Genomic DNA, 23,514 nt, shown 5'->3' with positions numbered 1-23,514 from the left:
GTTTTTAACTTAGAATTCAATGAAAATAAATCTCAGAGGCAAATCTTCTGTTCTTTTTACCAGCTTGGAAAGAGTGAAAAGCATAAGTGAGTGAAAAATGTATATTTACATTTGCAAACCAAATAACTGCTTGCCATCTCCTATGAAGTGTTAAATGAATATTAATGGAAAGATTGTATTTTTTTCTTGCTTGCTTATAAAATAAATAGGGGAGAAGGGATTTTCTCTTATGATCATGCCCAGTTTTCCTACAGATTTCTGTGAGACTACATCGTGATCAAAACTGAAGCGTATGTCCCAGTAGCTCCACAGTTGAACAGAAAAAGAACTTGAAAGAGAATCCTAAAACATGCTTATTCACAGTCTACATTATTCTGCAAATCGGAGAAAAATGTGTGAGATGATATGGTGTCTGGGATTTTATACAGTCTTTAAAAAGAACTAAAACATCCTTAATTCATACAAAACATTCAAGATTTATGTTAATTTTCTGCTTTAATTACTACTATGTTCAAATGTGCTTATTGAAAAAAACAAAGACACTCTGCAGTGGCTTTATAACAAGAAATGTTTTAAAATAGGAACTTGTGTTAGATTCTGCTGTCAACTTGGCTAGGTGAGCATACCTAGTCTTGTTACTGCGATGTAAGCCAACGGTACGTGTACCTCATCTGTTGCCAATTACATCTGCAGTCAGCTAGGAGGCGTGTCTGATGCAATGAGTGACCTTTGACTTAACTGGCTGGTGCTTAAAGGAGAGAGCGCAACGCAGCACAGCCTAAGCAGCTCGGCATTCCTCATCTCAGCACTTGCAGCTCAGCCCAGGCCTTTGGAGATGCAGAAAGAAGTCACTCCAGGGAAAGATGTTGGAACCCAGGGGCCTGGAGAGAAGACCAGCAGAGACCATCTCATGCCTTCCATGTAAGAAAGAACCTCAGTGGAAAGTTAGCTGCCTTTCCTCTGAAGAACCAATAAAATAAATCCCCTTTTATTAAAAGCCAATCCGTCTCTGGTTTGTTGCATTCTGGCAGCTAGCAAACTAGAACAGAACTTTTAGTCAATTTAATGATATGCATGAAATGATTTTTTTATATAGACTTAATTGTATTGTGACACGTAAGTTCTTCAATAAGCCACAGCTTAAAATTGCAGAAACTGTCCCTCAGGGCACATCACTAGTAGATGCAGATTGCCAAGATCAATTAAATTGATGTAACTGTCCTGTCATGTATGTAGAAGAGAAACCCACAACATATGACAAGTATAATTCTCAGTATTTATAAAAAGATGTCAAGAATGTTATATTTTAGTACATAAATATAAATTAGTTCTCCATAAACAATGAAATAATACTACAATAGAAATCATTATGTGGAAAGATTATTACTATTCTTTGGCGAATTTGCTATTTTATAAAACAATGAGGGGAATAAAAAATTTCAATATTTATTATAAAATGCTATTTGAAAACAGATGAATTCATGCAAGTGCTTGAATTTTTTTTAACCTATTGAATTTTATATAACTTATTACTTACTAGGACCAAAGCACAATGAAAAAAAAAAGGTGAGTTGAAGAGCTGATGCAATATTCAGAGCTGAAAGCAAAATCTCAGTAAGAGCAAATAAATTCTAATTACAGGGCCAGGATACCACGTTTCTATTTAAATAGAGTAACTTGTTTAAAGGAAGGGACAGAAATGGAGAGGGCCTTTAACTGGGAATACCAAGCCTGATGGCATAAGCTTTGTCTTTATATCTCCCTTCTGCCTTCATGTATTTTAATCAGTATGCTATCCCTCAAAACAATGGTGATCAAAATGAAGATCAATCATTGCCTTCCGCAAACCTCTCAAATGGTACTCTTGCTTTTGTGCCTCTGGTTCCTCCAGGACCCCAATTGCCACCTCTAATTCTCTTTAGAATAGATTTTTTATAATATTCTATTTTTCCTTTAATCATCTATTTTGATAAAGTTTGGTTTTAACATGGTTCTCCCTTCCCCTTGCCATTATACATCTTCCTTTACCTGATTTCTTAGACTAACTTACACTGATTGGGCTACTTTTCACCACCCAATTATGCTTTACATTCTGTCTCTTTAAAGAAAATATTGTCACTTTGGTCACCAAATTTTGTCATCCCTCAGTCCTCCTTCATTGTGCCTTTCTTTCAATAGTTGAATCATCTTTAATTTTGAAAGTATCTCTCTTTGATCTGCAGAAAGCTGCTCTATCTGGGCTCACCTACGTTAAGTTTGAACTATCCTTCTCAGGCTCCAGCCTCAATTCACCTCCTAATCCTCCTCTTTCCAGCTATGAAATATTCAGTCTACCACACAATCCCTGCCAGAAATCAGTCATCTTGTGCTTTCAATTTCACCTCTATGAAAATGGTCACGAATTCTGCATTGACCTCTTACTTGTAAGATGGACTGCCAGAGATTCCAGTGTGGAAGCTCTAATACCCCTCCCATATCGTCACATCCAAGACCCAGCTCACGAAGCTTCCTCTGAGCCTTCCAGCTAGGTCCTCAACATTTCCTGGCAATTTCATAACGTTATTAATATGCATGCTTGTCCACTTGTCCTACTTGTTGTAATCACCACTCATATCCACCTCAGTCTTTTGACTGACCTGACTTCATTTTTTTGTACTCACTGGCAGGAGAAATCCTTGCCTTGTATTTCATTAAGGGCATGGAAACCATCACATAGAAAATCCTCTGTCTTCCAATCACCCAAACTACAAATCTGATGACTCTGTACAAATTCTCTTTTTCTTCCAATTAACAGTAAAGAATGACCCCTCCTCCTATTAAAGGGCAGTGCCTCCACAAGGGCCAGAGAAATCTCTTCCTACCTTGTAGGGATTTTGTTCTCTGGGTCAAACCCTCTCTCCTCTATTGTTAGATGTTCCCCATTAGCATTCAAACCCTCTCCATGTTAGATGCTCTCCATATGCATTCAAATATATATAATACCTCCCATCTGTAAACCATTCCAGAACTGCATTTGCCTCCCCAAGCTTCACTGAATCTCATTTTCATTAGTATGATTAATTAGCTCCAGGTTGCCAAATCCAGAATCTTTTCTCAGTGATCACCTTGCTTCAGGGCCAGGAGTAAGGTGAGGTGAGTGAAGAACCTCAAGAACAAAATGTAAGGAGGGCTGCACTCTCAGGGTCATGGAAGTGGAGGGAGGCACCTCATTCACCTCACTATAGTAGTACTGTCTTTCTTGATTTCTTGGTAGCACTCAACTGATGACCACTTCCTCCTCATACAAGTCCTTCATTTCAGCTCAGATGACACCACATTACTGCTTATCCATCTGCAATATTCTTTGCTGCTACTAACCCAGAAATAGAGTCTTATAATTTTGGCATTATTCTTTGAGTCTGTCTTCAGTTATCTCAGCATTCAGACAGTAACCATGTTCTGACAATTCATTCTCTTCATATCATCCTCATTTAATGAGGATTGTAAAGAAATGCAAGCAGCACTTATTGATCCCTTGTAAGTGGCAGGCATGATGCTGTATATTTCCTTTAAATATCTCATTCAATCTTCAAATATAGGCATTTATCATCTTAAATGCAAGTCGTTGCCTTCAAAATTTTTTGAGAGGCAGGATAAATGTCTCAAGAGCAGTCTGTCAAAGCTTCACCACTGGGGAGCATGAGAGTAGCTAAAATGAAGTAGGTGGGGTTTGAAAGATCAGAAAAGAATTCCTGTCTTGCCCACTGTGCTGGCTTGAAAATATTATGTACCCCCCAAAAGCCATGTTTTAATCCTGATTCAGTACTGTAGGTTGGAATCTTTTGATTAGATTTTTCCCACAGAGGTGTGACAGCCCAATTGTGGGTGTGGCCTTTGATTAGATGGAGATGTGACTCCATCCATTCCAGGTGGGTCTTTAGTTTACCAGAATCCTCTAAAAGAGGAAACATTCTGGAGAAGGCCAGAAATGACAGAGTGTACAAAAACTTCAGAGCAGAGCTGACACAGATGCTGACACTTGGAGAATAGACACAGGGATGTTTGGAAATGATTGGAGCCCAGGAGACATCACAATGAGATGCTAAGCAAGCCAGAATCTAGAGAGAGCCAAGGGAAGCCAAGAGATGAAAGCTACCATCTAAGAAGCAAAGTGAGGAACCCCCATAGGAACAGAGGCTGAAAGCAATGGAGCCCAGGAGCAAGGGACCAGCAGATGCCAGCCACATGACTACCCAGCTGACAGAGGTGTTCCTGACCCATCAACCTTCATTTGTGCTAAGGTATTTTTCCCTAGATGCCTTAGTTTGGACACTTTCATGTTCTTACAACTGTAAACTTGCATCTTATTAAATTCCCCTTTTTAAAAGCCGTTCCATTTCTGGTATATCACATTCCAGCATTTGCAAACTAACACAACCACTAAGACCAAATTTACACATTCAGCCTTTAGGTATCGCTTCCAGTTGAACCTTTTCTTTTCCTTTTCTGCTAAAACTGCAACTCATTCCTTCATATTCCTCCCATACCTTGTATGAACATCTAAATTAGTAACTTTGTGACTTTATTTCAGTTATTTGTTTTGCCTTGATTACTCTGAGAGTTCAAGGACCATATCTGAATCAGCAACTTCCCCAGCATCTAGCACAAGAATTGGCACATAAGAGGAACCCAATAAATGTGTCTGGGACCTAAAAATATACTAACTGTTCCATTTATTTAGCATTCTCATTATCCTACATTAATTATTCTTCTTATAGTTCTGACTGTCCTTTAGATAGGAAACCCAAATATTCCCCAGTATTAGTTAGGGTTCTCTAGAGAAACAGAATCAACAGGGAACACTCACAAATATAAAATTTATAAAAGTGTCTCACGTGACCACAGGAACGCAGAGTCCAAAATCCACAGGGCAGGCTGTGAAGCCGACGACTCCAATGGAGGGTCTGGATGAACTCCACAGGAGAGGCTAACCAGCCGAAGCAGGAATGGAACCTGTCTCCTCTGAGTCCTCCTTAAAAGGCTTCCTGTGATTAAATTTAGCATCACTAATTGCAGAAGACACTCCCCTTTGGCTGATTTCAAATGGAATCAGCTGTGGATGTAGCTGACGTGATCATGACCTAATCCTATGAAATGTCCTCATTGCAACAGACAGGCCAGCACTTGCCAATCAGATAAACAGGTACCACAACTTGGCCAAGTTGACACATGTCCCTAACCATGACATCCCTTTTTATTTATTTATTTAGTTTTTAAAATACAAGCTTCTAGAAGAAACACAGTGACTATTGTAGAATAGGCATTTGGTCAATTTGACTTAGCTATTCGCTTCCCCTGCTGCCATGGTTAGATTATTTCTAGTTTGGATATGCTTGTAGAATTCAGGCAATGTTAAATGACAGATCTGATTCTCCCCCAAGTTAAACAGAAAATATGGATGTCAATAATAGCCTGTAGAAACCTTTTGTTTTATTTACATTCTGCTGGGAGTTTTATTCCCATTTCCTAAAATGGCCAACTAATAAATTCATATTCAAAGTTGTCCAAGCACTTCACCTTTATTTGCTTGTTTTTCTGCAATAATTCCATCTACTTAAGACTCTAAACTACTTGAAGATTTGATTTTATTTTCTCTGGAAGCTATCTCCTCAAAGAGGTCAGTGTCCTTGAAGTAAATATATGGGGATTGGTTTCAAATTCTCTGTTGGGTTATGAAATGCTGTACTTTGATTTGCTTATTTATATTCAATGATACCATCTACTTAACAACTACAAACTCCTTGAAGGAACTGATCATCCTTTAATCTGATTTGGACCATAATCATAATAATTCTATGCATATTCGAGTGCTTAATACTTCTTAATATTATGAGAGTGAAAAGAGTAGAATGGCTACTGAAACATTTTATATAAACTTTTCAGTGAAAGAAGCTTTTAAAATGCTGAATGATGTCATTGAGTGACACAATTCTAGAAAGGGTTAAGAAAAGGATTAATATAAAATTCCCATTTGCTGCATTTAAAGCATAAAGAAAAACAACAAAAAGCCAGTAGTAAATTACACTACTTGCAAAAACAATATTATTAAAATATAAGTGAATACTGAAAAATATTTTAATTAACAAAATAAATCAAATGGAAAAGATTCCCTAAATAGAGCTTTAAAAGTTAAGCCTATGTGTTTGCCATGACTAATTATGTATCCATGTAATGTGTGTTCAATTTGGGCTTATTTAAATAGCAGAAATGCTCATTAGCTGCAGTATATCTGTGAAGCTTCAGTAAATAGTTTAATGGTTTTTATGTTTAACCAATTTCATAAGTTCCTGTAATTTTAGCTTTAGAAGCTCATTAATGTTATTTTTTGATATCCATCTTATGACTTTTTTCTTCCTTGTCAATCAGCAGTAGACAACTCAATGCAAATTTAAAACAGTAGAATTTCATTAAACAACTTTAGTACAAAAGTAATGCATGATTCAAAAGTACAGCTTTTTATAGGGTACACATTTATGTTATTATGTAGTATAAAATATATTTGGTATTAGAAAAGGTTAAATTCAATTCAAAGTTCACAACGATAACAATGGCAAGTATTTATTGAGTGCTTCCCATGTGGCTGGTTCTGAGCTAGTCACTGTATATATTGTCTCTTTAGATCTTCACAGAGTAGTTATTATCTCAATTTTATACCTGTGGAAACTGAGGCTGAGTAAGTTGCCTAGGTCACACCCCTAGGATTTGAACCTAACTACACACTAGCTTCAGATTATTGACTCGGAAAGCCTGGAGGTGTTCAGGGGCATTTGGAGGTGCACCTACAGTTTGGCAAAGGCTCTGAATCTTAGGTTTAGATGCAGTCATAAGGATGGTTAAGATTCCCAAGGAAAGAGTACAAATGCAGGAGGAAATAGAGTCCTTACTGTCACAGCAAAAGCAACCTGAGTTAAAGTCAGAAAAGGAATCATCAGAATTACAGGAGAATCAAGACATTTCTGAGTCACAAAAGTCAAGTGAAGAGACAGTTTCAAGAATGGTCAAGTACAAGATAAATCTAAGGAAGATAACTTGATTTGGTAATCTGGAGGCCAATGAGATGCAAAAAGATGCGATGGTTAAACAGTGAAGGCAAAAATCAAAGTAAAAGAGGTTAAGGAGAGAGGACCTGGCAAGAATGGAGAAGTAACACATACTGGCTATTCTTTTGACAAGTTTAGCAATGACTGCATGGGAAAATTTTAAGGCAGAAGACTGCAATTCATTCATTCAATTAACAAATAATTATTGCCTACTGTGTACTGAATCCTGCTGTAGGCACTGTAGTAAATAAGGCACTTGTCCTTATGGGGTGTATATTTCACTTAGCATAAGATAGAAAATAAAATGCATACAAGTAAGTGAATTTGAGAATGGCAAAAATGGCTAAAGAAAGGGATTATGTGAAAGGGAGTATAACAAGGTGTGGGGGGGGTGAGAAGAAGGAGGGAGGAATGCTTTACTGTAGGTGGTATAGGGAGTCAAGACAGTCTCTTTGAGGAGATGACATCAGAGCTGAGACATGAAGGCTAAGAAGATCCAGCTATGTGATAATTTGGAGGCAGATCATTCACAGTTGCAGAAGCTTTGAGGAGAAGGTGATGTTGATGCATTTGAGGAGTAGAAGGAAGGACTCTGTGGGTAGAGGAAAGAAGGCAAGATGGAGGAGATGAAGCCTGAGAACAAGGCAGAGCAGATCATAGAAGGCTCTTTAAACTATGGTAAGGATTGTGTTCTAAATAAAGTGGGAAACCACTGGGGGACTTGGAACAAGGGAGTGAAATGATCTAATTTACTTTTATAAAGTAGATTCTGGTGAAATTATAAGAAAGTGGGAAGAGAAGCAGGGAAACTATTTAGGATTGCATTTCTCAATGCCAGAGGACGTGTCCACTATCTGATATTTCCCTCAACAGAGGGAGTTCTGGCTGGCCTTCACATGACACTTCATATCAACACCACTTTCAAATGTTTTTGTCCTTAGTGTGAATTTTCTGTAGGGTTATTAAGATGAAGAAGTCATTTCATTATTTTCATCCAAACAGTTAACCATCTCTTCATTCATTCAGTGAATACACTTTGCTGGGTCCTTTGGATTAAAATATGAATAAATTATCCTTATTTTCAATATAGTTTAGAAATATATATATTATATTTCATACATAATGAAGTAGTAGAAGACCAGGGGCCCAAAAGGAGGAGAATATTTAATGCATAATACATGCTCCCTATGTGTGTGAGAGGAGCATAATTAATATACATGTCCCTCTAGATTTCTAGTCCCTACCCATACTGTAATATAATTCAGAAACCTTAGACTAACACTAAAACATTTCATGAATTAACAGCAATGTTTTCCACTCTTATTCTACTATTTCTCACTGCATACCCTATGATCTAGCCAAATGAACTCTTAGATGCATTTATCCAGTTTGTTCACTCTGACTGCAGTGAGCTTTCTTGTATCTGTATTTTCTTAATTCTTACCCAGTCCTCATCCTTATAATCTGCTGCCTCCTTAAAACCTTGTCTGATCCTTCCAGATGGAAGTCATCTCTCCACTCTGTATGTTACAATAGCAATTAGCAATGCATCTGTTCCTCCTTTAGTCACACTTTACTTATGACATTGTTATGTGCATTTTCCTCCCTCGATTAGACTGCAGGCTTCTGTAGACAGGAACAATGTATACATTTTTTTTGTATATCCTGAAAAACTAATACAGAATCTCATATACTCAATAATTACAGAATGAAAAAAAATGTTAAGTAAAATCCCTTGAGTATGAATGGGGGACAAATTAGAAAGGTTTCAAAGTTAAATTGAGGCATTTGGGAAGGATAATTGTGGATTTTAAAGTATGGGAGTAACGAGTGATACTGGTGATTTAGAAGTTCAATTGGCAGCAGTGTGCAAATATAGGGGAAAACACTAGCCCATATTAAACCAAGTGACCTGTCAGCACACTTTGCAGAGGGCTTGGAAAGTCATTGGACACTTATAAACACATACTGCATAATATGCTGGATACTTTCACACACTTGATCAGGAACAAATGGTTAAATAAATAAAAGTGCTTTGAAAACACTTTAAAGAGCTTCAAAATCACAAATATTATGATTATGGCTGCCATGTAATGGAAGGCTGGTATTAGACAGCATAATCCATATACAGCTTGGGCAGGATCCCTCAACTGATGTGAAGTTGGTTCTAGTTTTCCCCTCCAGCAATGTCAGCATAATTGGGAAATCTGATAAATTACATGTACACATTACATTTGAATTGGGTAGCTACCATATTTTGCAGATAGATATTAAATGTGATTTTCCTACCGGTTCAATAAGACCTTACATTTATGCAGGTCAATGTCTAATTTACTGGAAAACACCTAAAACAGGCATATTGTCTTTTTATATCATTCTTGAAGCCAAGAGCACAAATGCAAAGTAATTAACAATAGTAATCACAATCTGCAACACAAAATACATCTTACTGAGGCCAACAATGCAGTCTTAATCATTACATTATAATTGAAATCTTACATTTTTATTTTGCATTCATAGCAGTTTAGTGCAGTTGAATGTGTCACAAGAATATCAGGTTTCAGAATATACTTTTGTTATGCCATAACCTAACTAGTATTTAAAAGATAAATATAATAGGCTATGGTCAGTAAACCAAAGGACATCTGTTATGCTCACTATATAGTGAATAAAATTGGCTGTTTCTTAAGACTCTTGTTCCCTGAAAATCTATGCTATCTTTTGCATTTTCTAACTTCTTTCCCCAACAAAACTTGTTACATGCCACTGTTCTACTTCTTGTATGTAATCTTTGATTTGATGGAAAACCACTGATTTATCCACTGTCTCCCTCTAAGAATGCATATGATATCGCCACTAGTGAAACCTGGAAAATAAAGATAAGGAAAGGCTCTGAACAGAGCCTTCACTGGGGAAACAAACTTACTTATGGAGTTATTAAAGGGAAGTAAAATAATTACAGAAATATCATGTTGTGCTTCAAATGGATGTCTAAGGCAGCTGTAAGTGATGTGATGTTGCTACCAAATCACCTTCAACATTGTTATCAGTTTGACCTTCCCTCCTCATTTCCTCCACCCTATAAAATAATTCTAAGGAAAACCTGTGCAAGGATTCTATTATTTTGGATGACTATTTTGCAGAAATTCTGATATTTGCATTAGATTCCACCACTGCATACTTCCTCTGAGCAGTACATTTTATAATAGAAAAACAATGTGTATCTCAGCTAGGTAAAAATCTTTCTGAGAACAAGGACAATTTTTAAAAAAACATTTGCAGTCCTACTGTTAGGTACCAGAGAATGTTTCTTAACTAAATTACAGGTAAAAATAAGTCAGTGTACAGGGAATATTACAAAGTGTCATTCTTATCACTGGGCCAACCATTACATGTTACATTTTTTGAACATTATAAAACAAAATGGTAGAATAAGGAACCACATACATTAGTAAAAGAGGGAGGGTACATCACCATGGAATAAAACTGTCCTTAATGCCATATTCTTCTAGAAATCTTTATAGTCTGAAAAAGAGCAGTAATGAAGGCTGTTTTTTTTTTCTTTTCAAAATATGGTAGGTGGAATGCTTCTTGATTTCCAGGAGAGATGTCACATATATTATTTTTTCATACTTTAAGAAGTCATTATCTAAGTGATAACCTATAGGAGCATCCATTCATTAATTCAATCAGTGAATAGCCATTATTCTAGGCTATAGGATATGGCAGTAAAAAAGACAGATAAATGACATACAGTGATTCTCATACCTATTTTCAATCACTTCTGTTTTCTGAGTTTGAGTCTCCTATTTCCAGATGTTGAACAGATTAGCAAATCCAAATGAAATCAAAATCAAACACCATTTCCCTCAGATCTGTTCTACCTGCATTTTTATGAGTTCTATCAACATTTGGAACACCTAATCAGACTCCCAAGGTAGACAGGTACTCCATATTCAACATCTTCATAAATCAGTTGACTAAGTCCTGACTTTTCTACTTAAGAAGTACAATATTGACTCTGAGTCTGCATTCCCACCTCTTTTCTTTAATCTAGACCTTAATCAGTGGCCATTTAAACTACTGAAAACAACCTTTTAAATGGTTTGATACTAGCCTGTCTTAATTCCAGGGCTTTTTTTTTTAATAGTACTGCCACTGTGAAGATGCTTATTCCACCTCCTCATGCTTCCTACATGTGGAAAAACAATCATTAACATAATGCTTGTGATGTCTCACTGTAATTTAAGTAAATCTCCAAAAGCTGAAATTCATTATTCTGATTAGTAAATCTGGAAGCTAGTTATGCATAGTCTGCCTTTGCCATGCCTATAGATTTGAAGCTAACCATGTGAACACAGGTTCTCTCTCTTCCCTCATCCTGAAAATCTTCTGGTGCCTTTCTACAGGGGGACCTACCTTACTGGAGCATAACCTGTGATTAGGTGGGTAAGTCAGACTAATTCAAGTATTCAATACTATAAAACACACTTGCCTGCTATTATGAACCACCCCAACTAGTTATTCCTTGGAATTAACTCCCATTTGAAGAATATTACAAGTGGTTCAAAAACTAGGCCCAGACTTGGAAAATCAAAAATCCCATGTTACCTTGTTAAAAATAAAAAAAGAACTTCTCCATCTTTAAAATCCACATTTGTTACTTACACGTCTACAGGATAATAGTCAAAGACCCTGATTTTCATATAAATCCCAGGACTCCACACAAATTTATAGCCAAATTTCCTGCCATCTTAACCTTATCCACTTCCCACCACCTCTCACCTCCCATCTCACAAACTATCTGTTCCAGCTAAACAGGATTTCTCACTGTTTCATCAGTCCATACCTTTGCCTATGACATTCCTTCTGAATGCCATTTTATATGTGTGCTTCTCCATTAGCTACGAGCCCCTGGAGGGCAAAGACTTATTTTATCCATGCTTCTACCCCTAGTGGACAGTGGCTAGGACATAGCTGGACATCAATGATTACTGCTGGATGAACAATTCAGAGAATGAATAGTAGAAATCACATAATAAGAAGTTCTACTTTCTTTTGGAAATGGAAAACACAGACATTCATTTATGAAGATGAGAACATGTATGAAATAAGTAGGTTGACAACTTTCTAAAGGAATTTCTTTTTTACAGCTTTTATATATGACTGTAAGATGGTTATTGAATCTAGTAATATGATGCTAAGCAGGTTGTGCAATCTACTTGTGCCTTCCTCCTTCCACTCCCATTCTACTGGAAACTCCTGTACATCATGCAGACCTCAGCTTTCCATAGAGCCACAGATTCTGTGCTCTGTGCTTTCCAAGCACTCTAAACTTCTCTCAAGACAATTTATTTTACCTGTCTTTTCACAACTCTACCCCCAGAACCCAACTTTGCTTAAGATAAAAGGCCATCAAAGAAAGTAATAAATAATTCTATAAACGAGGGGACTAGTTTGCATGGTTTCTTATACCACTTCCATCATATTTGGAAATGTAAGGAATAAAAATCCCAATGCAAGTTACTATACTGTACTATATGTATCACGACAGATTGACCATTCCATTTCTCAGTTCTGCTTCATTCATTTTTGGTTATATTAAATGATTAGTAAGTCCCTTCCTCTAAAGTTTTTGTATTCCATCAAAAGTATTTCCTGTCTAGCAATGAAGTACAGTATTGCTTAACTTGATCTTTGAAACGTTATTGCAAATATTTCTGTTTATAAAAAATGCATGCAGTTGTGGAAATTTGACAAAGTATGACAATTTATAAGAAGGAATAAAAGAAATCAAACATACTGATTTCATTTTTTTAAAGCATGGGTAAATATAACCACTATTATTGGGTACCTGTCTCATCTACTGTGCATCCTAAAAGTAAAATATTTTTCCCTAGGCCCTTAACCGCTAAGTAATTAAAAAAAATGTACACACTGAAAAATTCTTGCATCTCCAGTGGCATCAGGGTCTTATGTATGCCTTTTCTTGCTGAACTCAGAATCTCTAGTTCCAATTTAGGCCAGAATATGGGGAATTAGCCTATGGCTTGTACCTTCCTCAGTGTATAACTCAGTTGGAAGCAACTGAATCAAATCACACTCGAAACGACATTAATAGAATGTTTGATTTATCCCATGATGTTTTCAAAAACATTTTCTGAGGTTCTTATAATAAGCGGAACTGATGAGTGATTTTTAAATCTCCCCCTCCCCCAACACCCTCTCTTATGGAACTAATTGCACTTAATGCTATCAAGGGAGTTGGTTTCTGAGGGTTCCATCAAGTATTCAAAAATATCTGGGCTTTGGTTTTCCTTGTTATCTCTCATCTTTAGTGAGATAGGCAGAAAAAATAAATATAGGCACTCAGGGATGTATATAAACTCCTTTCCTAGGAGAAGCCACTCATGCCTGGGTCATGAGCTTAGAGTTCAGTCACCCGGTTGCGGGCCCTCCTGAGCTGTGCTATGCAGCATCACGTTGAGTCCATTTTACTGCCGCAATTCATCCTATCTTCTTCTTTTCAAAAACACAGATTTTTAATTTTAGTTACATTATCCCAAAATTTCCAAGCACTTAAAATTTCAAACTATATCCTCAAAAGAGATTCTCTTTCCTTTTAAAAAAGGAATAAGCCATTGTCTTAGATTAAACAAAAAAATTAGCCCAATTTCACCATAAGAGGGAAAACCAAATTATTTAAAAACCCTTTGCTTTTTAAATAATGTATTGGAACTCAAACTAGACATTTCTAACTACAAAAATTAGTTGGAAAAAAATCCTTTCCATGGTATGAAAAAACATCAGGATGTATGATAACATATTTTTAAAATATGTATAACAGTTATAAACTGTGGAATGTTTTTTCTGCAAATGAGATTAACCAAAAATATTTAAAGATTTCTCATTTGAAAAATCATGTATGTGTAAAAGCACTTGCTTCACTTATTTCCAAAGACATGTGACTGCCCCTATAGCTCCTTATGAAATTCTGATTTTTAAATCCTTTTTCACAGCATCATAAGGGTATGACATAACTCAATTGAACTATTAAAATATGATTTTATTGCCCAATAAAAAGTTACTACACCTAGCTTTAAGTGCATTTACATACATTACTAATTGCTAATTCATTTATGCTTAAAACAACTCTAGGAGGTTGAGAATATAATCATCCCTCTTAAATGATAATGACTGCTAAGTACAAAAAAATGAAGTAACTCACTAAGGCCACAAAGGTAGAAGGAGGAGCCAGGTATCCTGACTCGAGAGCCCCGCTCAGAGCCTCTATACCTACAGACTCTAACTGATGCAATATTCATTTGATTACAGAAATTGTAACAATTTATGCCAAAACAGAAAAAAAATTCAACAGCAACAGAAAACAGAGCTTTGTTTAAACTTTTGTATTTTCTGGGAAAAGTAAACAAGTAGACCTGAGAGAAAACTGATTGTAATAAAATTAATATCCTAACATGAACTGAGTCAAATCAAATCCACAAATATATATTGTACATCTATTCTGGCCATATCAATATTCCAGTAACTCTTAGGACTTGAAATTACTATAATAGCATAATCCCTTCCTTTTAGGGTTTACAGTCCAACATGAAGATAAATGATAACAAATTATGGAAGACTGAATGACATAGCTCTTTTCAAAGTGGTCATATTAAAAGAACCAGAAGATAAGTATAGTTCCATGTATGGAAGAGGCACTGAGGTCATGGCATGGATTAATGTGTGTTCCTCCAATTCAATGAAAGCATATTCAAAGAATTATGTCATCTAGATTTCCCAGGAATGTTTAGACAAGGCTAACATTATTGCCTCAGCTGGAAAAATGAAGGTCAGTGAGGCCAGTGATAATGATAAAGAATTCTCTCATCAATTCAAAACAAACAGAAAAGACATATATACATTCACAACTAGTGGTGTGGTTCCAAGCAAAAAGAAGTGAGGAAACTATAAAATAATGAAGACATCTCTTAAACTTGACAATGTTTAAACAAAACAAAAAGAGATATTGTTACTCAGCAGAAAAGAGACTTTCTATATTCTGAAACATACATATATATGCATATATTTATATATCACATAGATATTTCAAAATACAACTTAGAGGTAGTTTGTGCCTAATTTAGACATTCTAGAACAATAAAATACCAATTTAATCTAACGTGATTTGGAATCTTATACCTAGGAAGAATGAATGAGAATTTTTAAAATGGAACCTCTCTGAGTTTGTCACAGGAAAGGGCTAAGGCTTTATTATGTCAACTGAATTAGAAATTGGACACTATTGCCTTTGCAATTTGAGAGAGTTAATGAATTTAATTAGATTGTGTGCATAATAAGTACACATATATTCTGTGCAGAGAGGCTAAATATGTAGTCTTTGCTGCTATTTCACACTCACTGCTCCAATCTAAGAAAGTACGCAAAAATAAAAGAGAATTAGGTAAAATAATGAGGATTAATTCTGTTATTAGCCTTAGTAGCAATACGATAATTAGCATGTATAATCCAAAGATAGTTTAAATTTTTTTTAGAAATTTGACATAATTATTCTCTCTATAAGAAGTTGGGCCAAATCACTTTTATGACAAGAAATGTTCATTATAGAGCTACTGGACACGTAATAATAAGTTATTTTACCTTCTCCAGTGAAACACAAAAATTACAGATCAAATTTATGCAATTTATCAGAGAATAAAAAAACTGATATCCTTCAATTTCCAACTTTGTATTTTTAATAATATCTTTAACATCAATAAATATAATTGAGACTCTAAAAGAATTTTCAATTAAATTATAATTCAAGAATACCGAGTATAAACTACCATTGTAATTTACATGTACTCTGTAAAGTTTATTTCTACTTTGAATCCTGGAACATAGATTTATAAGAATTTACCTAGTACATTCTGAGTTGCTACTAAAGTCTGTGCTACATACTAAGAGGGATATGATAGGGCACAGTGGAAAATAAAGCCAGATACATAGTATGAGCATTCACCATAGTTCTCAAGTATTAAGAAGAGAAAGAGCTTTATCCTATAACATAGGGTAATGTGCTGAGTTTAATAAAAAGAAAAACTGGAATTAGAAATGTGAATCTGGAAAACATTTTGAAGACTAGCAATGGGGAAAACTGTGGTGCATTTACAATAGGGAAGCTGAAAGAGATATACTTAAGGCAAATCTGCTGAGTGCTCTTCCTTATGTGTGCATCTCTTCAAGACATTCTTTAATTTGTAATAAATTTGCTTAAAATTCTTCCTTGCCAATCTATGAGGTTTCTAAGTGCAAGGAATGTCTATTCATCTCTATTTTTCCAGAATATAATTTGGTATCTGGTATTCCCTAGATACCCAGTAGAAATTTGTCACATGCATGAACATAAATATGGGATGAAAGGTCTTCTGAGACATGGGGAGTGAAAAATAAATTTCTGAGTAATTTCCACAAAAGTGAAATAATGCTGTAGTGTGTCTAGTCAGCACGTGGTACATGGAAGAAGTTATTAAATTTTTCTTGAGGAATGAATGCTGAGTATAATCATTTTATAGAGGGTATAAATATATTAAGAAGAGAAAATGGGCAAACTGTAATTTGGAAATTACTAAAAAACAAGCTACAGAGAGCAAAGTTATCAGTGATAGGCTTGGAAAAGAATAGTTAAAAGAAAAAAAAAAAAAAAAATGGAAATAGAGTGCATGGGTATTTCAGTGGCAGAATGCTTGCTTCCATGCAGGAGACTCAGGTTCAATTCCCGGACCATGCACCCAATGTGTATACATACACACACACACACACACACACACACACACACATATGTATATAGACACAAATGTGTTACAGTTATGCTTCCAAAGCATTTCCATATTATTTCACTTAAATTATGACACAGCCCTGAGAGGTATGGAAAGAAAGTATTATTGTGTTTGTTTTATTATAGATGAAGAAGTTGAGGCTCAGAAATGTTAAGTGACTTGGAGGGGATCATTTTAAATGGGGAGAAATATTTAACATTGTCAAATGTGGAAATGAATAAGGACTGAAAAGATGACACTCAGTTTGAGTAGATTCACTGGAGTTTGGGCAAAGTAAGGTTGGGGAAGAGCAAAGAGTGGAGTGAAGATGGAGCTGATGACTGGAGAGAGAGGGTATAGGCAAATATATTAAAGGTATCAGAATGGTAAAAGATTTAGGGAAGCCTAAGATGAGGGAAAATACTAACATCCTCTTCTCACCCAAATGGACAACTTGCTCTCTGTGAACTTAAATATGTATGCAGATAAAACTTTTCTGATTTTGAAATTGCTATTTTAAGATTTTAAACGCCATTTGGGAAAGGTTTTCTTGATTAGCTTCTACCAAATACGATTTTCTCTGTTTCTTTCATTAATGTTTCTATTCAAAAAACAGTGTTGAAATATCTGGATGAGAGTAGAAGCATGAGTGCCAGTTAGCATTCCCAGCTCTTCCAGGAACTCTCTCACTTGAAGAGTAACTTTTTATTAATGTAAACATTGATGGACCCTGGTAAAGCAAGTAATCTATTTAGGGATAATTTTTTTTTTTGCACCTGGTATTTTATTTCAAATCAGAAGTGGGGGTAAATAATAGTGAAGATCCTCTTTTCTTGATTTTCTGAATGTGGATAGTACCTGTGAAATGTGAAGTACTAGAAGAAACATACACAAGTAAATCATGAAATAAAGCATAAAATAAATTCTGAAATGATCATGAATAAACATAAATAGACAAAATTTTCTTCCGCTTCATATTTTAAATATTAAATTAAATCTCTCACCCACATACACACATACACACACAGACACATACACACACACACACACACCTCTCTAGCATACACCTACCAAAATTGCATCTTTGATTGCAAAAGCTGTTCTCCATGATCTTCTGAGTCACATCTATTTCGGTTTGCTTAGCAAAAGAACATTTTTTATAATATAGGGTTGTTGATTATGGAACACAAATTTAGGTGGGTGAACTAAATTGTTTTTTTGAAATAAAAAAAATCATCGATAGAATTGCTAGTTAAATATCATTCAAAATTTTAGCCAAGTTTTGGTGATGTGCAGAGTAGTAAGAACAGTATGATTTTTCAAACAGAATGTAATTTACACATTGTACTTTTTTTATCTCCTTGAACCCAATTAATGAATAAACAAACCACACTGTGACTATGTCTACATATCACATAAGCATCTAGATGAAAAGTGACAAATTCAGGCTATCATCCAACTATTTGAAAACATTTATCTTGATGACATTAAACATCTGGATGTTTCCAAATACCAAGATGTTTGATGTCCTGCAGATAAAATATCTTGATGACTGGCTGAAATTTTTATTTATCTGTTGCACAAAAATACACATTTGCAAGCCAGTATCTCTTTCTATTTTAGATGTAAAATGTAATTTTAGCATGACTATGGTAAGAAGTCGAGATGGGAACTGTCTAGCATACATTTTTGCTATTGTTTTCTTAAATGAATCTATGATGTGGAGAAACATCTTTCTTTTATTTTTTTCTTAGTCATTTCACCAGTGTGGATTCAAAAATAAAATATCTGCCAAATGAAGGTACCAAAGCACCTAAGCTTTCATCTACAAGGGTCTGCAAAAACACTGTGTGTGTGAAAAGTATAACACAAGGTAGTCTTAATGAGTTGACAAAATATTCAGTTGAAATGCTATTTAAACCTTCCTTTTCCCATTAATTTTCTCAAAGCATTTTGTTCTTCCTCCCCAAGTCCATTTATGCCATCCACATAAAATAACAGGAATTCAAACTTTCTCATTTGATAATTTTGATGTTCCTAGTGATGATTTGATACAGGGAAAGTAGTAAATAGGAATTACATTTTGGTCTATTCATTCTTGTCAACTGAAGATTGACAGCTACAATTTTCTGCCACATTTTCTCACTCTAGCCTAATTTGAGAAAAATCCATTCCTACATTGGAAACAAGGTAAACATGATAAAATAGAATATGTATTGTGGTTATAGCTTGAAACAAAGACTAAAGTTCTTATTGATTTTTACCTCTTTAAAAACAATTCTGTATCAGCATTAAATACCACTTCTAAGCCTTTTAAATTGTGATTGCTTGCATTCCATACTGGAAGAGGGAAATGAATGTTAAAAGTGAAAAACATTTCCTTGAAAGCTGGAAATTATTACGGCGCTGCATTTACACACTTCAGCAACTGAGCACTCTACCTTCAGGATCACTTAGCACTGAGCCAAAGGCACTGATGACCACATCGGCTTTCAGACGGACTATCTGATCTTCATCTTCATTCCAGTTTCCAGTTTCATCTTGCTCTGTCCGACAAAATTGCATGGCAACAATTCTTCCACCTTTCACTATAACTTTCCGTGGGGACAGGAAAGGTAAAAATTCACATTTTTCTTCCTTAGCAAGTTCCATCTAAATGAAATGGAACAGAGAAAACCTTGAAAAGATTTCTTCTTTACACATTATTTGATTTTTAATTCAGTTATACATGCTAAAACATATGAGTTTCAATCAACATGACTAAATATGGGGATGCCATATGATCCTGCAACCCTGTTATTAGGCATGTACTTCGAGGAACTGAAAGCAAGAACATGAATGGACATTTGCACACTGATGTTTATGGTGGCAGTACTCTCGATTTGTAATGAATGGAGGTGGCCTAAGGATACATCGACAGATGAATGGAAGGCAAACTATGGCGTGTAGATACAATGAAACATTGAGCAGGTGCTAAAAGGAATAAGTTGTGAAGCATGAAACTAGGTGAATGAACCTTGAAGACACTATGTTGAGTGAAATAAGCCAGAAACAAAGACAAATATTGTAAGCCTCATTAATATAGACTATCTATAATGTGCAAACTCTGAGACTTGAATTTAAGAGCATAGGTTATCAGGTAAGAGCATGGCCAGAAATTAAGTAACTGATGGTTAAAGAGTACACAATGTTCAATAAGGCTTATTGTAAAGGTTCCTAGGTTGTAAGCTCTTATAATAGTCACATCTATTCTGAGTTTTAACTATTATTTATAAGTTGACATGCTGATGAGCTTTGTGTATAACCCTTTACTTCCTGGAACTCTGGGTACCTGTGTGACACCTGAGACTCAGAGCTAGAGTTCTGCAGCTCTAAAAGTCAGCATTACTCCACACAGCAACTGTTTAAGAAGCAAAAAGGAGATCAGACTTCAATTAGAGATATGAATGTAGCTGATTTGGATAGAACTAAGGTAAATCAGAATGCAGGGTAAAGGATGATATTGACTGTATTTTAAAACTTCAACTTCTATGTGAGATCAAAGGACGGGATGTTTATTTGTTACAAAATTTATCTTTTCTATAATATACTACCTAATTTAACTTGTATGGTCAGTTTGTTAAGCAACATATTACATGGAACCTTGAATGGGGAATGAAAACTTGTCATTTTGACAGGTTAATGTAATGCCCTTATAAATCCCAGAGTAATTTAGGCATAAAATAAAAGTATGTGCAAAGTCCCTTTGAGGGTTTGGGGGGAAATGTAGGAATATCAAATTTCTCTACGTAGGAAATTTCTGATATTCTCACGATCATTAGGGACTAACAGTTTCATAAGCCAAGCCCTCATCTTGAGGCATGCCCTTATAAAATTATTCCTGTAAAGGAGAAGCTCCTACTTACAATTATGTCTATAAGTCATTCCCAAAGAACCTCTTTTGTTGATCAGCTGTGGCCTCTCTCTCTTAAGTCAACTCCACGAATAAACTCACTACCCTCCCTTCTATATGGGACTTGACTCCTAGAGGTGTAATCCTCCCTGGCTACAAGGATATGTCTCCTGGGATAAGTCTGGTCCTGGCATTGTGGGACTGAGAAAACCCTCTTGACCAAAGGGGGAAAAAACAAAGCAAAATGAAGTTTCAGTGATTATAAGATTTCAAATAGAGTTGAGAGGTCATTCTGTAGGTTATTCTTATGCATCATGTAGATATTCCTTTTTAGTTTCTAGTGTACTCGAGTAGCTAGAAGGAAATACCTGAAATTGTTGAACTGTAATGCAGTAACCTTGATTTTTGATGATGAGTATATACCTATATGAGTTTTATGGTGTGACCGTGTGATTGTGAAAACCTTGTGGCTGACACTCCCTTTATCCAGTGTGTGGGCATATGAGTAAGAAAATAAAGACAAATTGTGGTGATGAATGCACAACTATATGATGATACTGTGAGACATCAATTGAATACTTTGGATGATTATATGGTATGTGAATATATCTCAAAAAAATTGCATTAAAAAATCAACATGAAGTTTTTCTCCACCAAAGCTGAGATTTGGTTGTTAGCCACTTACATTTTTTTAATCACTGACTCAGGCAGGTCTTAAGGATTGGAGTTATGATGTGAATTTTATAAATTATGGTATCACAAGATAATTTTCAAGTTTGAGTAGAGTGTGAGTTTTCTGACTGTAGTGGTCTGGTTTCCTTAGCTTTCACTTTTACAGAATGCTTCTTTCTGATCATAACACAAGAAAATAGATTCTTCTGTTCATTATCAAACTACATATAACTAAACTGGAATAATGTCAATGAAATGGGGAGCCAATCTGTGCAAATATATGGTTAGAATAATAGGTTGGAGAAGAGACGGCTAAAGAATTTCTGTAGAAAACAAGAAATAAAGAAAAAAATATTCTTTCTTTGAAGGCACAGAAGCAAATATTGTAAATGAATGTTTTAAGAAAGCAAGACAAGTTTATCCACTTGACCAAATTACCAGTACTTCCACATCTCTTACATAATTCATTCTGCCATAAAATCTGGAAACCCTGGTTTCATTTCTTTTAATACCAATAATGGGGTACCTATCAAGACTGATTCTAATATTTACCTATTTGCTCATTGCTCCATTCATTGTTTTTGAGAAAATAAGCTCTTGTCAGTGTAATACAAATGCAAATGGCTCAGACTAGGATAATAATTATTCTTAAATAAAAGTGAAAATTTCCAAATGAAGGAGGTAGGTAGGAGGTCAAGGCTCATTCTTTCCATCTTCTGTTAGGAACCTCTGACAGTGACATTGAGGAGGGTGTGTACATATTACTATAAAAAGTATGTGGCCTCAAACCAGGAGATATCTAGACTATATCAAGATGAAGAAAACTGAGACATAAAGTCACTTCAACAGTGTAATCTAGCCACGGACCCATATCTCAGCACCCTCTCTCTATATATATCTAGGTACTCCAAAGAGGCATACATCAAAACCACATGGACAGCTTTATAAATCACAGATTGCATGGCCTGTCTGCAAAGTTTCTAATTTGGTAGGTTCAGGGTGGGGCCCAAGGATTTGCATTTTTCACAATTCCCAGGTGATGGCAGGCTGCTGGTCCTGGGATAATACTATGTGACCCACTGCCTTAGACTATAGCAGACTGGCTCTAAACCTAGCTGAACCACACCGTGAATTCTCAATGAAAGCGATATCACCTTCAAGGGCATGAAAATTGGTTTTCAGGGGAGGAAAAAATTTTAGATGTTACAATGATTTATGGTTTCCCAAACAGTCAAAGTGCATATCCAGATACAGAGTATGTTAATGGTCCAAAAATTACAAGAATGAGTGGGGGGAGACAATTAGGAAAAAATACGCCTAAAAAAGACTTCCAAGGGTGACAACAATGATAAAAAAAAACATATATTAGAGAAAACACAATTTATAATATATATAACACAAACATACTAGGTCCATCTATTATACTTTTTGAATATTTCCCTTAAAAGTTAAGAAACTAATCATATAAGCAATTAATGCACCATATTTCACTTTTCATGATAAATTTAAAAGACGAACAATATAAAAAACAATGAATATATGGGATATTGTGGCTAGAAATTATACAAAACAATGGATCTAGGATTGTTCACTGGTTAGACGGGGGATTAGAGAAGAATAGAATAGACTCAGGTTCGAAACTTGCTTCTGCTGTTCATTTGGGTTAATCAAAAAATCTATTGGATCCTTAGGTTTCTCATACATAAAATGCGGATAGAATAACTAGTTGGTTTGTGGTATTATTTAATGCAATTAAGAAATGTAAAGTCCAAAAGCAGAGCCCGTCATAAAAAAGGGTGCAAATAAATGCTATTTATTTGTAATTGACACCTACTGAATTCACTTTTACCTCCAATCATCTTCAACTATTGTGATTTCAACAGAAAGGTGGCTCAATAGCAAAGGTTAAAAAAAAGGGAGAGACGAAGACAAACCTTACACTCCTCTTTAATTGTCTACAAAGTAAAAACACATACTCTGGAAGGAAAACTATTCTTTGAATAATTCAAATTATAAAATAAATACGGTTCCAGTATATAAGATATGTTCTCTG

At 35.3% G+C, this 23,514-nt stretch overlaps 1 protein-coding gene across 1 annotated transcript in view; it reads right to left on the bottom strand.

The window, feature by feature from the left end:
* The window catches only part of LOC143682201 (dihydropyrimidine dehydrogenase [NADP(+)]-like), a 58,394-nt gene that overhangs the window by 15,493 nt on the left and 19,387 nt on the right, over positions 1-23,514 (bottom strand). The window contains exon 3 of the mRNA XM_077159090.1: positions 19,339-19,549. Within this exon, the coding sequence (XP_077015205.1) occupies positions 19,339-19,549 (211 nt within the window). The remainder of the gene's footprint in view (positions 1-19,338; positions 19,550-23,514) is intronic.

Source organism: Tamandua tetradactyla, chromosome 5 (genome assembly GCF_023851605.1).
Source record: "Tamandua tetradactyla isolate mTamTet1 chromosome 5, mTamTet1.pri, whole genome shotgun sequence".
In the NCBI taxonomy this organism is placed as follows: Eukaryota; Metazoa; Chordata; class Mammalia; order Pilosa; family Myrmecophagidae; genus Tamandua; species Tamandua tetradactyla.
This window is presented reverse-complemented; position numbering and strand designations above follow the sequence as displayed.